This window comes from Syngnathus acus, chromosome 1 (genome assembly GCF_901709675.1).
Source record: "Syngnathus acus chromosome 1, fSynAcu1.2, whole genome shotgun sequence".
Taxonomy (NCBI): Eukaryota; Metazoa; Chordata; class Actinopteri; order Syngnathiformes; family Syngnathidae; genus Syngnathus; species Syngnathus acus.
The window spans coordinates 10,773,685-10,795,071 of NC_051087.1; the positions used below are offsets into that span (position 1 = coordinate 10,773,685).

At 41.1% G+C, this 21,387-nt stretch overlaps 2 protein-coding genes across 2 annotated transcripts; one reads left to right on the forward strand and one right to left on the reverse strand.

Annotated features, from left to right (window-relative positions):
* The first annotated feature begins 1,130 nt into the window (after nucleotides 1-1,130).
* Nucleotides 1,131-4,240, forward strand: krt98 (keratin 98). Its single transcript, XM_037243376.1, is given in 9 exon segments — nucleotides 1,131-1,555; nucleotides 2,472-2,554; nucleotides 2,637-2,793; nucleotides 3,263-3,424; nucleotides 3,500-3,625; nucleotides 3,703-3,923; nucleotides 4,014-4,024; nucleotides 4,099-4,139; nucleotides 4,141-4,240. Coding segments are annotated over 9 exon segments (1,197 nt in total). The 5' UTR covers nucleotides 1,131-1,219; the 3' UTR covers nucleotides 4,201-4,240.
* Nucleotides 4,241-5,595: 1,355 nt separating this feature from the next.
* Nucleotides 5,596-20,191, reverse strand: LOC119139509 (keratin, type I cytoskeletal 13-like). The gene is made up of 15 exons (XM_037280338.1): nucleotides 19,820-20,191; nucleotides 18,871-18,996; nucleotides 18,412-18,494; nucleotides 18,193-18,349; nucleotides 17,918-18,079; nucleotides 17,514-17,639; nucleotides 17,209-17,438; nucleotides 17,110-17,131; nucleotides 7,081-7,416; nucleotides 6,916-6,998; nucleotides 6,677-6,833; nucleotides 6,428-6,589; nucleotides 6,228-6,353; nucleotides 5,921-6,138; nucleotides 5,596-5,804 (listed from the first exon to the last, which is right to left on the reverse strand). The coding sequence occupies exons 1-15, from the start codon at nucleotides 20,117-20,119 to the stop codon at nucleotides 5,708-5,710; spliced, it is 2,385 nt and encodes a 794-aa protein (XP_037136233.1). The 5' UTR covers nucleotides 20,120-20,191; the 3' UTR covers nucleotides 5,596-5,707.
* Between the last annotated feature and the right edge of the window lie 1,196 nt (nucleotides 20,192-21,387).

Sequence of the window (21,387 nt, forward strand, 5' to 3'; positions counted from 1 at the left end):
TTGATCATGTTTATGTTTTTACATAAATTTCATATATTCTGGTGTGGCCGCTTTCATAGTTTTGTATAAAGGTTTACAGCACAGGTTTTTGATGAGTTAACATTTTAAAATATACTCTATAAAGGGAAAGTGGACAATCAACACAAAGCAAACTTTTGTATCCTGCACATTGTGCATTTGTATCTATTAGCTAAGACGACATTCTGAGGGAAGTCATGATGCGGCAAAAAATATTTCACTCATTGCTCATAATCAATCATTTTTTATCACAGAATTCCTCACAGAAGTGCAAGTTATAGTCCTGACCTCATGACTGAGGCATCATCACAGTGTCTTGCTATTTCTGGCATTGCTTTTATTTCTTTGATCATCAACATCAGCAGGAAAGAGTTAACATGAAATTTCGTTTTCATTTCTTTTCGCGTAATGCTAATGTGACAAATTTATTTTCCATCTCATGCTTCCTTTCTCTTATATGAGGTTGTTGCTACACTTTCAAACATATTTTTGAAATAATGTAGTATTTATTAATATAACTTATATTGAAGCTCTTAACATCTGACGTTGGTTAAGAAAAAAATTCATTCTTCATCCGTACAGATGAAGACAAAAGCCAGACAACAAGAATATTTTAATTTTTACATTTCCCCACGTGATGTGGCTGTGTGACACGTTGATGAAAAATGATTCCACAAGCATCGGTTAATGCAACCTTGCTCATTCCTGCTCTGATATATTTGACTTTGACCAATAACCTTGGTCCCAACCTTTGGCCCTTGTTTGGCAAATGTGAAATTGTCACCCCCGTGTGTAATTTCTTGTCACAGCTGTGAGCAAACATTTTGAGTGAACACTTTGACATTTCGCGCGTGTTAGTGCAAACTGCTTGTTTTGTCTGGGAATAAATACGGAAGGTGACAATTATGCATTCCTAACAAGGTTTGGGGGATAGTCAAGAAGTATTCCAAGAATGGTCACATTCGTGGAGAAATGATAAAATGTGGAATCACAAGTTGGACCTGTAATGGGGGCGGGATGAAACCCTCACCCACTAGGCACCACCCGTGTGGTGATGGAGCGATTACATGGCGTAATGGCAGACACATTCTTCGCTTTCAACTAAAACCCCTCCCACTTGACACTACTACTACTATATATAACTCAGGGAGCGAAGTGATGCTCACAACTGCAGATCCTGTCCACATCCAGATCCTCCATCATGTCTCTGAGCACGAGATCTTACGGGGAGAAAACACTGAGCGTCTACGGTGGAGCCGGTGGTCACGGCACCCGCATCTCCTCCGCCCAGTCGTGCTACCTACCCGCCCCGGGTTTCAATCTGGCCGATGGCTTGGACCTCCACGTCGGCGCCAATGAGAAGGCCACCATGCAGAATCTGAACGACCGTCTGGCTTCTTACCTGGAGAAGGTGCGCACCCTGGAGAGGGAGAACGATCGATTGGACAAGCAGATCCGAGACTGGTGCCAGAGCAGAACTGTCGTCAGCCGTGACTACACCAATTACTTCGCCATCACTGATGACCTGAAGGATAAGGTGAGCGGAATCACACATTCCAGGATTATCCCCCCTGTGTGTTGGACAAAGCAGATATGATGGCACCAAGTCCGTTTAGATGATGGAAAGTAAAATTTAATTCCACCACCAGCATCACACCAAATGTAGCTTTGATGTTATAGTACCGTACTTTCCGCACTATAAGGCGTACCTAAAAACCTCCAATTTTCTCAAAAGCCGATAGTGCGCCTTATAATCAGGTGCGCCTTATATATGGACCAATAGTGAGCCATTACAGCAGGCGTGTCCAAAGTCCGGCCCGCGGGCCAAATGTATATATCTTATATATGGACAAAGTTTTAAAATGGGCCATTCATTGAAGGTGCGCCTTATAATCCGGTGTGCCTTATAGTGCGCAAAATACGGTAGTGCTTTTATATGCAGAATAATCTGAATAATAATTGCTGCCATTTGTTGCTAGGCATTGATCATTGGGCTCAATCTTAATAGCCAATTTGAAGATTTGCACATTTTGACTGAAAGTAGGATACAAATGAGCCTGAAAAGATTACTCATTGGCTTGCAAACATTTCAGAATCTGCCCATCACTCAAAGTCAGCAGGAATAAGGCTCTGCCCTCATAAGATGTGAGCAAATAAAAGCAATACCGGTAAAACTAAAACAAACAAAAAATGTTATCACCGGGGAAATTAATTTCTCCTGATGACTACTTTCGCCTGAATTTATTAATAGTCTAATGTGAAGTATTGCTTGAGATGGCATATATTTTTGACCAATGAGCTCATGTTGTGACCATCCCTCCATCCATTTTCAACACCGCTTATCCTATTCAGGGTTGTCATCGACATTGGGCAAAACGCAAACTACTCTCTGAACTGGTCATCAGCCAGTTGCAAGGCTCAAGGTCTCTGATCAATTTTTGTTTCCTTGTCAGATCCATGTCGCTGCCAGACTCAATGCCAAGACAATCTTGGACACGGACAATGCGATACTGGCTGCTGATGACTTTAAAATGAAGTGAGTATATGTGTGTGTATTACCACATACTTGACATCCACGTCTGCCCTCTAAACCTCACCGACCACTTTGACGCTCTCAGGTATGAGAATGAGCTAGCCATGAGATTGACCGTGGAGGCTGACATCGCTGGGCTGAAGAAAATGCAGGAAGAGATGAAGTTGATCAGAATGGATCTGGAGTGCCAAGTGGACGGTCTGAAGGATGAGCTCATCATGCTGAAAAACAACCATGAAGAGGTGAGGGTGTCCCACCGCAGTTTAAACAAAGGTGCTTGAGCTAGAAGAATGACTTTTATCTTGATCAATACATTCCATCGCATGAATAACACCCGTGATGTGTTTACACTAAATTCTTCACCTCAGTGTGTAGTAAACACCATCGCTCTTCCATTCACTATTCATTCCATGGTTTGTGAAGTGTCATCATTTGTCACAGTCTATTGTGGCTTTAGACAGTCCTAAAGTACACACAGGACCACACTCCCCTCTTAGAACTCTGAGGAAGTTCCATGTTAGGTGAATGTTTTTACAAACACTGCCCTCTCCCCCGAGTTCACTTCCATGCATTCTTCTTTACTTCCGTTAATGCAGTTTGCCTCACAGGCCCATTTGAAAGATTCCAAATGTATGCACACACACACATTTTGAAAATACCAAAACCAGGAAAGTCATCAGATGAGAAGATTCCCTCTTTGACTCCCCACAGGAATTGGCTCTGCTCAGGAGTCAGATGGGCGGTCAGGTAAACGTGTCCGTGGACGCATCGCCCTCTCCAGACCTGAACGAGATTATGACAGAGATCAGAGAACACTATGAGGCTATGATTGCCAAGAACTGCAGGGAACTCGAGTCCTGGTACCAGACCAAGGTAAAGATAACAAAATAAATAAATAGAATAAATTGATAAAGTTAACATGTCGCATTGTGTCTGCGATGTGCCAAGATGGCAGCAGTAGAGCAGGAAGTGATGACACACACAGAGTCTTTGATGACATCCCGCTCTGAAGTCAAAGAACTCACGTGTATACTCCAGAGGCTTGAGATTGAACTCCAGTCCCATTTTAGCATGGTACGTGTATCCTGGCGACTCACTTAAATGTTCATCTCAGACTGCCCACTCATGTCTTTTTTGTATTACACCACCAGAAAGCATCCCTGGAGGGCACCCTGGCAGAAACTCAATCCCGCTACGCTGCTCAGCTGGCAGGTCTGCAGAACATGGTTGTGAGCTTAGAGGCCCAGCTTTCCCAGATCCACGCCAGCATCACCAGCACTAAGCACGAATATGACATGCTGTTGGACCTTAAAACTCGACTGGAGATGGAGATTGCAGAGTACAGACGGCTGTTGGATGGAGAAGAGGACAGGTGGGAATGAGACTAATTTCTGAATTATAAAATTCACAATATCAGACAAGAAATTAACTAATGTATTCTGGTTTTATTCTTCTTCACCAGCTCAAAACAAGGTTAGTATCCTTGAAAGCACAATTAGTTGAAACTCAAGAACTACATTTGCTCATGCTTCTTTTCTTTCGTACAGTGATCACCAAGGTCATCACAGTGGTGGAGACGGTCGTCGACAGGGAGGGTGGTTGAGAGCAGCAAGACTGTCGATGTAGATGTGGATGAGATTGAGTCATAGCTTGGAAGAGACTCTAAGACATTAAAGGTCGTGCAGTTAATGCTTGTGTGATTTCATTTTTTAGATGATAAATAAATAAATAAATACACCACTGAGATTTTAAACAGCTTACTTGTTCTTCCCAAAATAGCACAGATAAACATATTTTAACCGACTACAAAATCAAAATGCAGAAATGTGGAGCCTAATTGGAGAGAGATGGTAAACTCCAAATCCACTTTGACCTGTTCAAACCATCTATTTAAAATTTTATTAGAGCTTATTAAAGGCTAGCCGACAGCATCGGTGCCCAATTTCATTCATGCTGTATTGTAGAAGCTGGGGGCCAGATTTAGAAAATGGCAGGTTCTTGAAATAATCTTGAAAAGGTCATTTTAAAAGCTAAAGAATTTACAGTAGTTTTATTTTTATTTCATAGATTGCCTGTTCTGAAATCAGCTACTAAAAACTCAGCCATGCTTATTTGTTAACGACTTTTCATATTTGTTTCGTATTCAGATCAAACTCCTTGTTTTTTTTTCTTCCCTTCCTTTGGGTATGGCAAATATTAATAAACACAGACTAAAATACTGGAGAATATATTTGTGGAGCCTCCATAAATAGAACACAGGTACATATGGTGGTTCTCTAGATGTGTGGTCAAGAATTATGACTTGAGAGCTGAAAAATACCAAGTCAAAATGGTACAAATATTTTTCTCTTTCATAAATTCCACACAGACCTTAACATAGCCTATAGGATGTGCTGCTATTTGTTATTTATGATTCCATGGCCAAAGCTGGTTTTAACTGGTCTAAGCATGCAAAGCGTACATCTTGATGGGAAAATGTGTCGAGCTTTCAGCTGGGGAAAGTCACGGTGCTAAAACTCATCAAGTTCATTAAATTACGTGCCAAAAATGGCTAAATCTAATAATACACCTGAACTAAGACTTAACCCTTTCACCGCCAGCTTCATTTTGATCCCTATTATACATGAACAGTGTGAAAAATTAGATTTTAACGACATTAACCTTAAAGTGCGAAATCTCCGAGTGACTGTTACTGACATTGAACTGACTTTTGAGCAGGTAGTCCAGCATGCACTGAGTAAACCTAAAGCATTCTCTTCCACAGTGACCACATTGAAAATTGATGTGTTACGACAAAACCACAGCCTGAAATGAAATGCAATTTTTAAATTGCATTGTTTGTTTGTTTGTTTTCCTTGTAGCTGAAACCTTGTAGAGTACAATGATATGGAAACTATTGTAACATTTTAATACACCCTGAAGACTTTGTTTTGTCCATTTTTATACATTTGCCTGATCTTGATGTCAGACCTATCACACACTGAAATAAAACGGTTGCAGACTGACAAAAAAGTCAAACAAGTAATCAAACACAGACACAAGGAGTAAGTCGGCAGACAAGGGAGCCTTTTATCCAATCATTTTGTTGGTTTGCAATGACAGAGTAATCTTTAGGCGTCACACCCCTTTCGGCTGCTGTTTGCTGGGTAAGGCATCTTAGGCGGAGGTGGTTGTAGAGGAGACCACCCTGCCATCCACCAGCTCCTCTGTGACCATGACTATCTTGGTGGTGGTGTTTTTGTTCGTACCGATGCTGGGGAAGGACAAATACAGCGCATGTATGAAATACCAGTTAAAAAGTAGGTGGTTCAGATCTGAAGACTGCACTTTGCTTCTGATCACACAAACTGTAAGCCAATTTTCTCTCACCTGCCCTCGCCATCCATAAGTCTCCTGTACTCTGCAATTTCCTTCTCAAGTCTGGTCTTAATATCAAGGAGCATGTTGTATTCTCTGCTCTGGTTTTCTATCTCGGCACGCAGTTGCATCAGTTGTTCTTCAAGACATGTGACCTGTGACTGGAGTCCTTGGAGAATCATGGCATATCGGGTTTCGGTTTCGGCTAACGTGTTTTCCAGGGATCCTTTCTGTAGGAGCGTGTACATGAGTGATTTTAGCATTCAGGAATATACAGACAGGGACATTAGTTCCAGCTGACAGTCGCACGATTACTTACCATGCTAAGTTGAGACTGTAGTTCGATTTCCAAGGCCTGCAGGGTGCGACGGATCTCTGAGATCTCCGATCTGGAGGTTTGGAGAGTTTCTGTGCTGACAGCCATTTCCTTGTTCAATGCCTCGCTCTGCAATAGATAGTGTTATTGCCCTACTCCAATACATGCTACGGAACAAGCAAAAACGTTTCAGTGGGAATTACCTTGCTCTGGAACCAGGCTTCCACATCTCTCTTGTTCTTTGCGGCCATGCTTTCGTACTGCTCTCTGATCTCAGCAATGACTCTGCTCAGGTCGGCCTGTGGTTTGGCGTCTACCTCTACGTTGATCTGTCCAGTCATCTGTAGCCTCATGGCTGCCATTTCCTGTTATGTAAAAACATTGGTAAGACGTTGGATGGAGAGAAACTTGTAGTAACTCAGACATAGAATATGAAAAGGTTTGCTGCTCACTTCCTCGTGGTTACGTTTGAGGTGGACAAGCTCATCCTTGAGGCCTTCGATCTGCATCTCCAGGTCTGAGCGGACCAGTGTCAGCTCATCCAACATTCTCTTCAGACCGGCAATGTCCGACTCCACTGACAGACGCATAGCCAGCTCATTGTCATACCTGTAAGACAGCAAGACGTCAGAAAATAATTCAAAGTGCTTTTAATTTGTTGTGTGTATTCGTTGTCAGTTTTGTCACTTACTTAGTTTTGAAATCATCTGCTGCCAGTTTTGCATTGTCAATGGCCAGGTAGATGCCTCCATTGATGCGTGTGGCATCCTGGATCTGTGAGATTTAGAAATAAAGCATGTTAGTGACATTTCATGACGACTGTACACACATATTAGAAGAAGACATGTATTCTTACCTTTCCCTGTAAGTCGCTGATGGTGATCTGATAAGCACTGTAGTCGCGGGCAGTGGGGGAGGCCTTGCTATCCAAGAACTGACGGATCTTCAGCTCCAGCTCGGCATTGGCCTTCTCAAGGCTGCGAACCTTGTCAAGGTAAGAGGCCAGGCGGTCGTTCAGGTTCTGCATAGTGGCCTTCTCGTTGGCGCTGACATGCAGATCCATGCCGTCGCCCATGCCGAAGCCTGCGCCACCTCCCATGCTGAAGCCGTAACCTGCACCACCAGCGTAACCTGCACCACCTCCCTGAGCTAAAACTGCTGCTGGAGATTCTTGCGCCGCTTCCACCTGCACCTCCATAAACACTCAAAGCCTGGCCCCTGCGAATACCGCTGGACAGGTTTCCACCCGCGTAGGAGCGGCTAGTTAGCGAGGACCTGCTGAAGTTTGACATTATGTTGACTGGTCGGTAGTGTCTGCCTGCCTGCCTGCTTGCTCAGAGAGGAGATGATGGACTGAGATACACAGTTCCTCCCGGGTCCCCTTTTTATGCAGCACAAGGCGCCTCTGGTGCAGGTGGAGGCGTGTGGATGGGAGGAGCATGAACTAAGATCTGTGGCCTCACCCTTCCCGCTTATCCCTTGAGTTAATTTACCTGGTAGGATCTGAAGGAGAAAGTGGGGCATCTGGAAGCAATTAAAAATATATATATACTTATATTAATTGAAAAGACATCCAAAATGTCGGATTCTCGTTGCAATCACACTTTATAAATGTGTTTGTAGATAAAAGGTATGTTTCAATTACAACTATATTTTATTGCTTAAAAGTATGAATAGTGAAAGGGCCGCACCCTTCCCGGTCAGCCCGAGGCTGCTTTGTCAGATCCAACCAGTTTGAATTGTCAAGTCAGTGCTCTGACAGATGATCTATGTTCAATGAGTTACTGCTATGCTAAACCCTGTGGGCCAAGGACAAAAACTAGTTATATAAGAAACAAGTATTGCAAATTCATGCATGCAGAGAGCAGTTTCACTCCCCTTCAACTTTTATTTTGAGCAAATATGAAAACGACCTGTTTCATCACTGAGGCTTTGGTAAACTCAGCTGTCTACAGTTCAATTTCATGAAGGGTTTTCATACGGCTTGAATACAGTTGTTAAGAATTGAGGCTCATCAAGCAGATCCATGTGTTTCGTTAGTATAACCTCAGATAAGAAAACACTTTGTGTAAGGCATGTCATAAAAGGATCACAATTTGATTGAATTACTCCTGATTTTAACACTCCGCCAATGTAGGTGGTAGTTTTGTCCTAGTTTGTATCTCTGATGTTAGCCTTTTAATACCAAAGAATTTGACATAACATCTACGTTGACTACTGTAGTTCTGCTCTGCTCTACAAGTCAATGCTTGGTGCTTGCATAAGAGGCGCAATATGACACTGTGGCTGTGACTGGTGGGTGCGGCAAAGGAGTAATAAGCTGATCCGAGCATGTTGCTACTCTGGTCGAGTCGGTTTCAGGAACATGAGGTATCAATTAAAACAACATGGCAAGTTGGTACCTGAGGATTTCACAATCTGTACAGCTGTGTAGCCTGTTCTCATGAGAATGAAGTAGAATTTTGCACGAAAAGTTGCAGAACATTCGGCAAACAACTGTGGCTCTTTCAAGGTTACTTAACAATGCATTGTGGTTTTGATCATCAATCAGAAATCCCGCAAGTATAGTAGCTGGTTTTATCATTGTTTGAATTTGTTGTGCATATGCAAAACGCAATAGCATGCACTGCTCAAATTGCAACTATATCATTTTGAAAATTAGTACAGACAACGTAGATAACATAAATAGACGGAAGGATAATTAAATAACCTGAGTATTTGCAAGCTCAAGAATTGCAAGAATTCCTTGATTGTGAAATCAATTCAAGCTCGTTGTACAATATAATTAAAATGTACTCTCCAATCTTCTCCAAATCCATCCATTCGTTTCATAAACCTTTGTTTAGCAAACATTTTGCAAGGTGATGTCACATACAATCAGGCTCTACGGCATAGATGTCAAACTCAAGGCCCGCGGGCCAGATCCGTCCCGCCACATCATTTTATGTGGTCCGCGAAGACATATTTTGCACGGACTTTGTGTCATTATTAAAATTACAAATTGTCTTCACTTTTAAAACAACAGAGTTGTTGCTTACAATTTTTATTACCATTTGTTTTTTTAAAATATTTTAACAGTTTTTACTAGTCTCTGAATGAGTTTGACACTCCTGCTCTACGACGATCAGAGAAAACATGGATGGTGGTGGAGGAAAAAGGAGAAACAGATTTGAAGTCTTGAATCTTAGATTAGCTCTCTTGGCAAGCTCTATTGAGCAAATGGAGACACTTTAGCGTCAAGCGGCCATTTTCACATGCTCATACTTGACTGCTTCGGAGTCACGCCAAAGTGAACAGCGACATTGGAATGTGAGGCATTAGCGCAAGGCGTGGCAGGAATCTTGGAGTGAAGCGAATTAGCAATTTGATTTGAGGTTTTTAACATTTCCTTCAAAACGTTTTCTGATTCATTGCGAACATATCTAATTGATTGAGCTGGTATGACATGATATTGGTATGTATTTTAAACAGGATCTAGATCTGTGCTCCAACTGGATCATTGCAAAATTTTAATGTGCCTCCACTTGAAAGATTTTCTTTGTTCGCATCATTATAATTAGGTTGAAAGCAACTTGCAGCAACTTAACATTTGGAATTGTTTCCAGGAGTTCAACCTTGACGTCCATCAGAATGATCTAATTGATGTCTGACGTAAAAAAACGTTTTGTTAACAACCCTGACCAATCGGAATGATTTAAGAACTTGCCAAGTATATAAAATGAGACTCATGAAAAATCAAGCCATTGTCTCCGCTCTCAGACACATTCATTAAAAGCGTTGGCTGCCACCACGCCCAGCTTAACTGCCAACCAACTAAGATGAATGCAATTTAGCATCTTTCTTATGAAAAAAATCAGAAGGACTGAATTAGTGAAGCACAGTGAAATGCATGCTATATCTCCACAATTGACTACTTCATTGTTCTCAGTCTTTCAATAATTCCAGCAACTATCTTCAAACAAGTTCATTCATTTGGAAACACTTTACAGGGTCTATACTTTTTTTTTTTTACCCAGGTCATCATACTTTTTATTTCGTATCTAAAAAGAGCTGCATGCACATTCATGATGAAGAAAATGCATTCAAATTCACTTTGCAACACAAAATGCTCAGTAAGCTAAAAAAAAAGAAAAGATTGCAGCTTTAGGGGAAAGAAGTTAGAGCATGTCAGAAATGTGCTTTGTGCCCTGACCTGCAAGTCAGAAAGAGCCCAAGGTGCTTTTAGTTGGGTGTGGAACTATCAAGTTGGAGAAAAAAATGGAACATAAGACATAAAAGTGCACAGTCCACCCCGTAAAACAGGCCATTTGCTCCTAATCTCCATGGGAATTTATCCACTCCCTCAAATGCAACAGGTTTTATGAAAACTAACATTTTTTTTAATCCTTGACTTGACAGACATACAAAGAACAAGGAAACAATATTTTATCTTCTGTCCATTTTCAGTGAAATAAGCATTTCGGGCCTGCACTGAGGGAACGCGGCAACAGGAGCTGCTTTCTTTGTGAACTTTTAAATACTATGCTTGAATTCAGGTTCAGACAGGTTTGTGTGGTCAGGTGACAGCCTGCAGGTGTTGGCCCCACCCTTTAACTCCCCTCAATGCTTTGTGCAGCACTCTCTACATGCTCACGGAGATCTGGAAATTTCCAACAGAGATTGCAAAAGACATGAACAGAGCTATTGTCCACTCACTTGCAACATTTATATGAATAAAAACAAAGGAGTGACTTACAGAATGAAGATATTGTATTTGGGGAGCTGCCACATTTTGAATAATATTGCTGGTGTTTATTGCAGCTGCTATTTAATGACAGATGCACTATTGTATGTACTTTTTTTACTGCACGCAATGCTTCTGACTATTCTTGCTCCAGTCCACATTCAAGTTTGCATTTTTTTGTCATACTGTCTGCATATTTATCAGTCTGCACAGATGCCACAAACAGTGCCACTGTTCATTCTTCTCAGTCTCACTGTTGGTCTGTTGTTGGAAATTTTTTTATAAAACAAACTTTGCATTTCTTGCACACAGTTATAAGTACAGTACGTGTGAATGTTTGTGTTACTACTTAAGCTTTCATGCCACATGTTGTTTCTTGTGCAGAAGACAAGGGAGTTGCCAGGTGCACTCATGAAAGTGGCGTGCATTCTTTGCACGGAGCGCCCGCGGGTGTCTTGGTTGAGAACAGCCTGGTCTTGTCGAGGCAAGTTCAGTAAATGTATGGAAAGACGTTTGAACAGTATGTCCCTGTATATCCGGCTGAAGGTCCACCACGTAATTGTGTGGACTTTGTGCTCACTAGTAGTAACATAATTCAATACACAAATAGAATGACGATGACAACTTTGCCTTTCTAACGGATATATAGAGGGAAAAAACCTGTACTGATTAACAACTGTTCTTTATGAGTACTAGTCGTGAAGCACTATGTTCTAATCTCATTAGTCGCATGCAGTTGTCAAGTAGTGTGCGGTTTGGCCTTCCTAGCAACAAAGTTTCCCAGAAATTTGCCAAAGGTGCTTCAGTGTGCAAAAATGTAATGGAAGGCAAGAGTTATTGGTGTGCTGGGAGGAGGTGGGCGGGAGGATAGAAGTCATTATACAAGTGCAAAATTATGTTAGTGCACCTTTTGTGATATATATTCCAAAGTTGTCAGCACATGTTGTAAGATTTTTATTCTGCTCGGTGGTGCTAAATTGTCTTACTGGTGAGGACAAAGTATTATGGACATTGTTCTTGATTTATTGAATAAATGTTCAAACAATTTTCCATATTAATGTGAACGTGATGGCTGGCATGCACACTTCATTGACAAAACGTTTTGTTGCTCATGCATTGATCATTTCTTCACCACCTACAAACATGCTATTTAAGTTTTTCATTTATGGTGTCCCAGAAAATATCAGCCTTAGAATTTTTCCAGTGCATTAATTGCATAAATTAGTTAAATCAGTTATGAAATAGCATATATATATATATATTGTAATATAACACTTAAAAAAAAAATCATAGTCACTATTGGCCTTATTCGCAACTGAACGTCAAGAGGCAAAGTAGGTAGGTTTACTCTTAGAAAGACAAAAATGCCACCTGGTGGCCAAGAGGCCAATGGTACTGCACAGAACTACCAAGTAACATATTTACTACCCATTTTAGTGTACACAATTTTAATATTTCTGATTATTATTAGATTCAACGGTTGTTGAATTCCTGTGAATTATCCATCCAGACAGTTCGTACGCACATCCACATCTTTGGATAATGTAGAGCAGAGGCGTCCCAACGCGGTCCCAGAGTAGTGTTGGCTCGTTAGTGAACGATTCGTTCAAAAGAACGAATTTCTTTTCGGTGAACGAGAGTGAACGAATTACTTTCTAAAGTGACCAGACCAGCGCCAAAGAAAAAGCTCAAGGCAATCCCATTAATTACTTCTGAAGTAGCATTTTATGCTCATCATCATCTTAAATCTCATTTGAACACACAATGTCTTTGGGGACACAAAATGAGAAAAGGTGATACATGTCCTGCTGTCAGGATCACCAGGCTGCAATGGACGCAGAGAGAGCACATAAAATACATAATATAAAAAATCAAACCTGATCTTAAGCTCCCAAGAGGGCAAGGAAAAACTAAAAAAAAAACTACTAAAAGAAAGAAATAGTCGTATTATTTTATTTCATCGTATTTATATATTTATTATAAATGTATTATTTATTTATATAAATGTATTATTTATTCATATAAAGGCCGGTCCGCGAAAATATTTCTGACACGTAACCGGTCCGTGGTGCAAAAAAGGTTGGGGACCACTGAGCTATTTGCTTGTGAGCTGCTCCATAAAACCATATATATTCCAAGCAATGTGAGCGAGAGTTCCGTAGTGTAGTGGTTAGTACTCTGGACTCCTACCCCAGCGAACCGGGTTCAAATCCGAGTGAGACCTAAAGTATTTTATCATAGAAAAATTTGCAACACAGTTGGTCGTGTGTTGCCCCATATAACCATTATATTTGCTTGTGAGGTGCTCCATAAAGCCATATAGATTCCATGTAACATAAGTGAGGGTTCCATAGTGTAGTGGTTACTTCTCTGGACTCTCACCCCAGTGACCTGCGTTCAAATCCCATAGGGACCTAAAATATTTTATCATAGAAAATTTGCAACATAGTTGCTGCCCCATATAACCATACACTTCCCTAAAACTTAAGGGTTAGGGTTAAAGCTAGGTTTAGGGTTAAAGCTAGGATTAGTTTAGGGTTAGAGCTAAGGTTAGGGTTAGCGCTAGGGCTAGGATAGGGTTAGGGTTTGAGCTAGGGTTAGGGTTAGAGCTAGGGTTAGGGTTAGAGCTAGGGTTAGGGTAGGGATAGAGCTAGGGTTAGTGTTAGGGTTAGGGTTAGGTTTAGGGTTAGGGTTAGAGCTAGGGTTAGGGTTAGGGTTGGAGCTAGGGTTAGAGCTAGGGTTAGGGTTAGAGCTAGGATTAGGGTTAGAGCTAGGGTTAGCGTTACATAGTGTAGTAGTTAGTGCTCTGGACTCTCACCCCAGCGACCTGGATTCAAATCACAGTGAGACCTAAAATATTTGATCATAGAAAGATTTGCAACACAGTTGCTCGTGCTGCCCCATATAACCATAACAATTTGCTTGTGAGCTGCTCCATAAAACCATATATATTCCATGCAATGTGAGCGAGGGTTTCATAGTGTAGTAGTTAGTCCTCTGGACTCTCACCCCAGTGACCTGGGTTCAAATCACAGTGAGACCTAAACTATTTTATCATAGAAAAATTTGCAACACAGTTGCTCGTGTGCTACCCCATATAACCATTATAAGTTTTTGCTTGTGAGCTGCTCCATAAAACCATATATATTCCATGTAACGTAAGCGAGGGTTCCATAGGGTAGAGAGTCCGTGTGATTCCCTCGTTAAGTGCACCTGCGTGAAAAGTTTTAGCTCTGCAGAACGTGAAAATGACCAAAAACCTTTCACGCAGGTGGACTTAACGAGGGAATCTTGGAAAACATGTTGGAATGCGGCCCTGAGGACTAGCGCTTGACACCTGTGACCTTTGACCATGATATTTCCCTAATAAAGTGGCCTGTTATTAGGTACACTTGAAAATGGCGGTGTACCTAATGGAGTGTCCGTGTGATTCCCTCGTTAAGTGCACCTGCGTGAAAAGTTTTAGCTCCTGCAGAACGTGAAAATGACCAAAAACTTTTCACGCAGGTGCATTTAACGAGGGACTCTTGGAAAACATGTTGGAATGCGGCCCCGAGGACTAAAGCTTGACACCTGTGACCTTTGACCATGATATTTCCCTAATAAAGTGGCCTGTTATGTACACTTGAAAATGGCAATGTACCTAATGGAGTGTCCGTGTGATTCCCTCGTTAAGTGCACCTGCGTGAAAAGTTTTAGCTCTGCAGAACGTGAAAATGACCAAAAACTTTTCACGCAGGTGCACTTAACGAGGGTCACTTGGAAAACATGTTGGAATGCGGCCCCGAGGACTAGAGCTTGACACCTGTGACCTTTGACCATGATATTTCCCTAATAAAGTGGCCTGTTATTAGGTACACTTGAAAATGGCGGTGTACCTAATGGAGTGTCCAAGGGACGTCACAGATCAAACAGCCAATCAGGAGGTGGGGGTGAGGGCGGGTGTGGCACTTTTCACTTTCACTTAAGCTTTTTCCCTATTGAAGTGGCCTGTGATTAGGTACACCTCGTGGACACTACAATAGGTACACTACACGAGGTAAAAAAAGAAAAAAGAATAAATAAATAAGAAAGTGTAGTGAACGATTCGGTGAACGATTCTTTTGAACAAATATTTTGAGTGAACCGATTCTAAAGGTTCAGTTCACTTAACTGGAATGCACATCACTAGTACAAAACAGTGCAGACGACCACGGGTTTCCAGGTTGAAATAGTCAACTGGATACTGACACGGGCTCTTGCTCGGTAAGCGCTTGGTTCGATCCCAGGTGTGAGAATGTACATGAATGTACTTTTATTGTGCAATTAACCCTTTATTTATTTATCCTTTTTTTTTTTTACCTCCTGTAGTGTACCTATTGAAGTGTCCATGAGGTGTACCTACACATATTGTCATATAAAGCAGTTAACTAAATGTCTGATTTTTATGTTTTAATTGGCGAATAAAAAAACAAGGAATAAAACACCAGACAAGTTTTAACATAAATATTTATTTGGAAATAATAATAATAATATTAAAAGTAAATTTCAAACCAGCAATCTAATGTGAAATTGCAGTAGATATATTGGATAACAATATTTAGGCGTATACATGCACACACGTTATTTTAAGTGTTATGAAATAAAGATTACCCAAAGAGGAGCATAATCTCCCCGTTGTTGCATAACGGCGCATCCCTTCATGCAATAAAGTTAGCCGTTAGCTTGGAGAAAACGTGCATAAAAGAAGTGGTGTTTCAGTGAGTGATTCTTTCTTTCGTTGGCAAATCGTAAATCTACATTCTGGCTTACATAGTTCACGCCAGGAGACGCAACACATTCACTGACTGATCCATTGATGCACGGGAAGGCAGGCAGTTGACCCATTAACTCGTTCGCGAACGGGAAAGTTAGGATTCGTTCCCTCACTAATCCGATTTGTTGAACGATTCGTTTGAACGAATCTTTTCAATGAACTGATTCCAAAGATTCAGTTCACTTAAAAGAACTGGAATGCACATCACTCTCAGAGTGCCGCTGTCCTGCCAGTTTTATATGCGTCCTGCCTGTAATACACAGTTTGCGCCACAGGAGGGCACACATTTACCAAATTCACAGACAATAATTGACAGCTCATACCTATACGAATGAAGTTGGAATGTTGCGCAAAAACAGAACAAAACAATTTGTAAATTAATGTCTGCAATGGCTTTAATTTAATTTCAATTAAATTTGATGTCTAGCATCTTTAAAAAAAAAACTGTGTTCCATCAACTCTCCTTTTAACGACACTCGAGAATAATTTGGGAACCAGACACACTAACTATTGAAGCTTTGCAGGTGAAATTCTTTGCATTTTTGCTGGACGTACAGCTTCAGGTGCTCAGCAGTCCGGGTTATATTTTGCACGCCATTGTGTGCAATGAAACCATAATGTTACCACACATGCTGAATGTGACTATTGCTTGGATGTGCCCATTAGTGTTAAGCACATGTAGCCTGTAAAGATATGTCTGTTCCCTTTTTACTCAGTATAAAAATATTTATACTGTCATTGCGACTGTTCAGAGAAGTTAAACAAAAGACGGACACCATAAACTTGCAGCAAGACACTTTTATTTTGTACCAGTGGTGTTTTCATGTCAAAATTACAATTTTTCCATCAGACAAATTAAGCTATTTATTTGTGCAGACTATATTCAAAACAATACTTTTAAAACCAAAACACTGGATTTTGTGCATACTTAGCGAAGGCAACACCTTGTGATGTGCATGATGTACATCTTTTTTGATTTTATTATTACCATATTCCTTTCTTTGTCCAAATACTGAGCAAGTTGCTGCTCATTTCTCTTTTATTTGCTGCATAAATGTATTTATGGGGAAAAGGAGAACATCTGAAAGTAAACACAGCTCTTTTTCATGTTGTGTTTTTCAAAAGGAGAGAAGTAAATGGTTCATTTAGGAGTATGCGTAACCATTTAAATATCTTGTCTCTGAGTGTCCACGCTGGTGGACACCACCTTTCCGTCGACGATTTGTTCCACAATGGTCTTCACTCTCCTCTCCACATGGGGCTTGTGCTCTGCGAAGGTGGAGGGAAAAGAGGTCATGAGAACATCCAAGAGAACACGTGGTGTCAATTCATGGATGGAAGAGTGACACTGGCTTACCTTCCACCACCACCTTGCTGATGACCAAAGGCCTTTAAAGAGAGATGACAGTGCGATATGAGTAAGGTCATCCATCTCATACATGGATTGCGAATGAATTTGCTCTCACTTTTTCTGCTCATATGATTCTCCATCCAGCAGACGACGGTACTCGGCGATCTCCCTCTCCAGCCTCATCTTGAGGTCCAGCAGCAGTTGGTACTCGGTCTTCTGTTCCTCAATGGACACTTTGAGGTGCTGCAGCTCTTCCTCCAGGCGGTTGATGGTAATCTGAAGTTGGCTGATCTGATTGCTGTATCGTGACTTGGTATCGGCGAGGTTCTGACGGAGGCATTCGATCTGCATGGCGGAGGAGGTAGGCCTGAGCGGAACGGCTACGTGTGGGCACATGCAGCGGACAGGAAGTTGGCTTACCTCTGCAAGGATGCCCTGATATGTGATCTCCAAACTCTGGTATGTCCGCTTCAGCTCAGATAGTTGGGAAGAAAAGGTTTTTACATCTGTGCTGTAAACTTTGATTTCGGACTGGAGGGAATCCATCTAGAACACACACAAATAAAACCATTCCATTCACCATTTGCCTGCTTTTCATCCGTTCATTTTCTACAGCTTGTTTTTTTTTTTTAATTATTAATTTGGATTAACTAATTTTAGGGAAATACATCTTAATTCATGTAACAATTATTCCAGGAAACCTCGGTGGGCTGGATTAAGGAACAATTGATCCATATGTGGCCCCCGTGCCACACTTTGCTCACCACTACTTTAGTATGTCATTATTTTGTGCATTTTATTGGAAACATTGTATCCCATCTCACCTTCGCTTGGTACCATCTTTCCAGTTCCTGTTTGTTCTTCAGTGCCAGAGCTTCATACTGCTCCCTCACTTCTTGAATGATCTTGGAAAGGTCCACAGACGACGGGCTGTCCACTCCAACATCAATGTTACCAGTGCATTGTGACCTTGCTGCATTCATCTCCTGCATCATAGGAAAAAAATATTGGTTATGCACATGTTCTACTGCTGCGAGGATGAGACACAACCAGCAGAGGGGAGCATTGATTCGAAGCACATGAGTTGAAATGAGCTGACCTCCTCATGGATTCGCTTGAGTTGTGCCAGTTCATCCTTCAGATTCTGTATCTGCATTTTCAGATCACTAATGGCAAGAATCATGCTCTCACGGACCCCTCGAAGACGAGCCAAATCAGACTCCACCAGTGCACGCGTGTTCATCTCCACCTCATATCTTACAGAAAAGACGGGTTACTATTCATGCATCGGGTACTTTTAAATCCATCTTCAACTTACTTCATTTTAAAGTCGTCCGCCGCCAGTTGTGCATTGTCAATCTGCAGGATGATGCTCTGATTCTCTGCATACCTCCTTGCAATCTAAAAGAGAAGAAAGACATTCTGACGGAATGTGGGAGGAAACAGGAGAAAGAAGCATGGGAAGAACGTGCCAACTCTACATCGGGAGCAGAGATTCGATTCCAGAACCTCAACCAGTGGTTAGCATGTTTGCCTCAGAAACATGCAAATCCTTAGCCTGATAATCCTTTGAGCATTGTTTTGGAAGTGAGTGTCTTTCCAACATTGTGCGAAGCATTTGCTGGTTATCTGTTATCTAAAAATGTGAACTTGTTATGTGACATGTTCCACCCAGCCACACCCGCTTCCTCATTAAGTCTAATGGTGGATAACGAGTCTAGACTTGCGCTTTGAGCCTAGTTTTTTTTGTTTGTTTTTGCATTGCAGGAATAGTCACCTGAGCTCGCAGTTCATTGATGGTGACAAAGTAGGCGGCGAAGTCCCTGGCAATGTAAGACCTCTTCTCATTGAACTCTCTGATTTGCAAATCCAACTTCCTGTTGGCAGACTCCAGAGAGCGTACCTGTAGACACAAAACAATTTCAGACAATCAACAAGTCATTAAGTCTTTGCTTGAAGTAGTAATCATTTCCGTGCGAACATTTCAGTATAAGCAGCCGCCATTATATATGTAAGTTTTATATTTATGTTTTGTGTTGTTACTATCCGACCAAGGCACACATGTTGAATCTAACAGCACACCACCAAATAGATATGTCAGAAAAAGTGAATACACTGTTTGAGATTTGTTTTGTTTTTTTGAGAAAAACATTTAATTGTTCTGCCTGACACCGGCAAAGACCGATGGAGAAATATACAGTCAATAAAAATATTTTGAGACTACCTTGCTGTCTTAATTGTTCATTTTATTACCATGTACAACTAAATATGTCTGTGAATAACAGATATATTCAAATACAAAATGCCTAAAAGCAGTGATTTGGGAAGTACAGTGGCATAGATATTGCTGTTACAATTTAAATGATTTTGGTCATTAACATTTCATACCTTTAATAAAACTCTTGTTAGCTATTTTAATTTTCAATGTTTGATTTGCCCAAACAAATAGTTGTGCCAAGCATTTAAAATGAACAAAATGGTGGTCTATTTTTTTTCAACAACTGTATATCACTTTAAGAAAATAAATGCTTTTCAAATTAATTCAATGGAATTTCACATGGACCCCTTTGACCTGATTTTTTATTTATCTATTGACAGATTTTAGTAAAATGCTCTGATTCAGTCCGAAGATGACTATTTTAGAAAAAAAAAAATGTAAAAAGACAACAAAGAAGAAGATGAAGAAAGACATTTGTATCCTGCCCTTGTTGCTCCTGATCTCTTACCTTATCCAGATAGGTGGCCAGGCGGTCGTTGAGGTTCTGCATGGTGCTTTTCTCATTAGCCCCCATGATATCAACACCGAGCGAGTTGCCATAAGAGAGGTTGATGGTGCCCTGGGAGATGCGGGTGCCAAAGCCCCCTGAGCCACCATAAACGCTGGGCGAGCGGCCCTGGTAGAAACCGCCAGAGATGGATGACTGGGCTCCCCCGCCGAGCTGCAGTCGGCCCCCGCTCATGCTCATGGTGCTGGCGGAGGAGATGCTGCGGGTTCTGGTGCCTGAGCGGCCTTGGATGAGAGACATGGTCAAGAGATACAGGTGGAGGCTGCAGTCAACGAGGAATGACTTCGGATGGCCCAAGTGGACATTTTATAGAGAGTGCCTGCAGATGCCACAACTATGTTTGGCATTCTGATAATAGTTTTTTGCGCTTAGTAGGTGGGAACAATTGCTGGTGACAGGTTGACAATCAAGTTCAGCAGCTAGATGTCTGCCTCTGATTACCTGAGTCAATAACACTTTAGAGGAGTAAATGTTTTAAATGGAGTCTGACTGGTTGGACAGCAATTTGATCACTAAGCTTTACATAATTCCCTTTTAAAATGTTCTTTATATGATGCTGTTTTACACGAACATAGATGACAGGACACCGACTAATGACTCAAGAAAAAAAAAATTTTTATTTTTTATTTTTAGGATTCAACCAGTTCCATGCAATTGCATTGTGATTTGCATCCAGTTTTCTTTTTTGACCAGAGGCATGGATTTTACATCTTATTGCACACTTCCTCAGTGTGGGCTTGTTTAGTTGAACACAAAGCTATTATTCTGTATTTTTTAATGGCGAAAGGTGGAAACACAGGCTATTTGTATCTTCCGACATCTAGATGCAGGCAGGCAGGTCATTCCACTGATAGATTTGGGATGATGTCTTACCGTGGGTCTGAGAAATGGGTAGAAAATGAGATCTGCCATAAATGGTTTTATAAATGAATAAAAGAACCTTAAGATCAATCCTGAAACACACACAGAGCCAAGACAGGACTTCTAAAACCAGATCTGGTCTTCGTCAACAGAGAGGCTAATAAATTCTGCAGTAACTGCAAATCAATAAAAGTTCTAGGAAAACCATAAAGGAGAGGTTTAAGGTAATCAATGCAACTGGGGATAAAAGCATGCATTAGCACATCCGTTTTCTCAAAAACACTGGATTCAGTTTTTACTATGGGATCGAAAATAAGATCCGAGGCAAAGATAACAGCCAAAGTTTAACTTTGTGGTGCAAGAAACTTGTGATTTTGAAATTATGGGATTCTAACTAAAACAACAGTTTTGTCCAGGCTGAGTTGAAGAAAGTCATTCAGACCTTCATTTAGAAGACAGTTTAAAAAAAAAAAAGAAAAAGATCCATCAGGCTATGGTGATTTGGAGAATTGACCATTTAGTGCATCAGCATAACTGTGCAAACTTCTGCCGTGTCTCCTGATGAGCCCCTAAGTATCATCATAAATAAAAACATGTTGGACCTCAAATTAAATCTTAGGGAACACCTCAACCGTTCATCCATGATA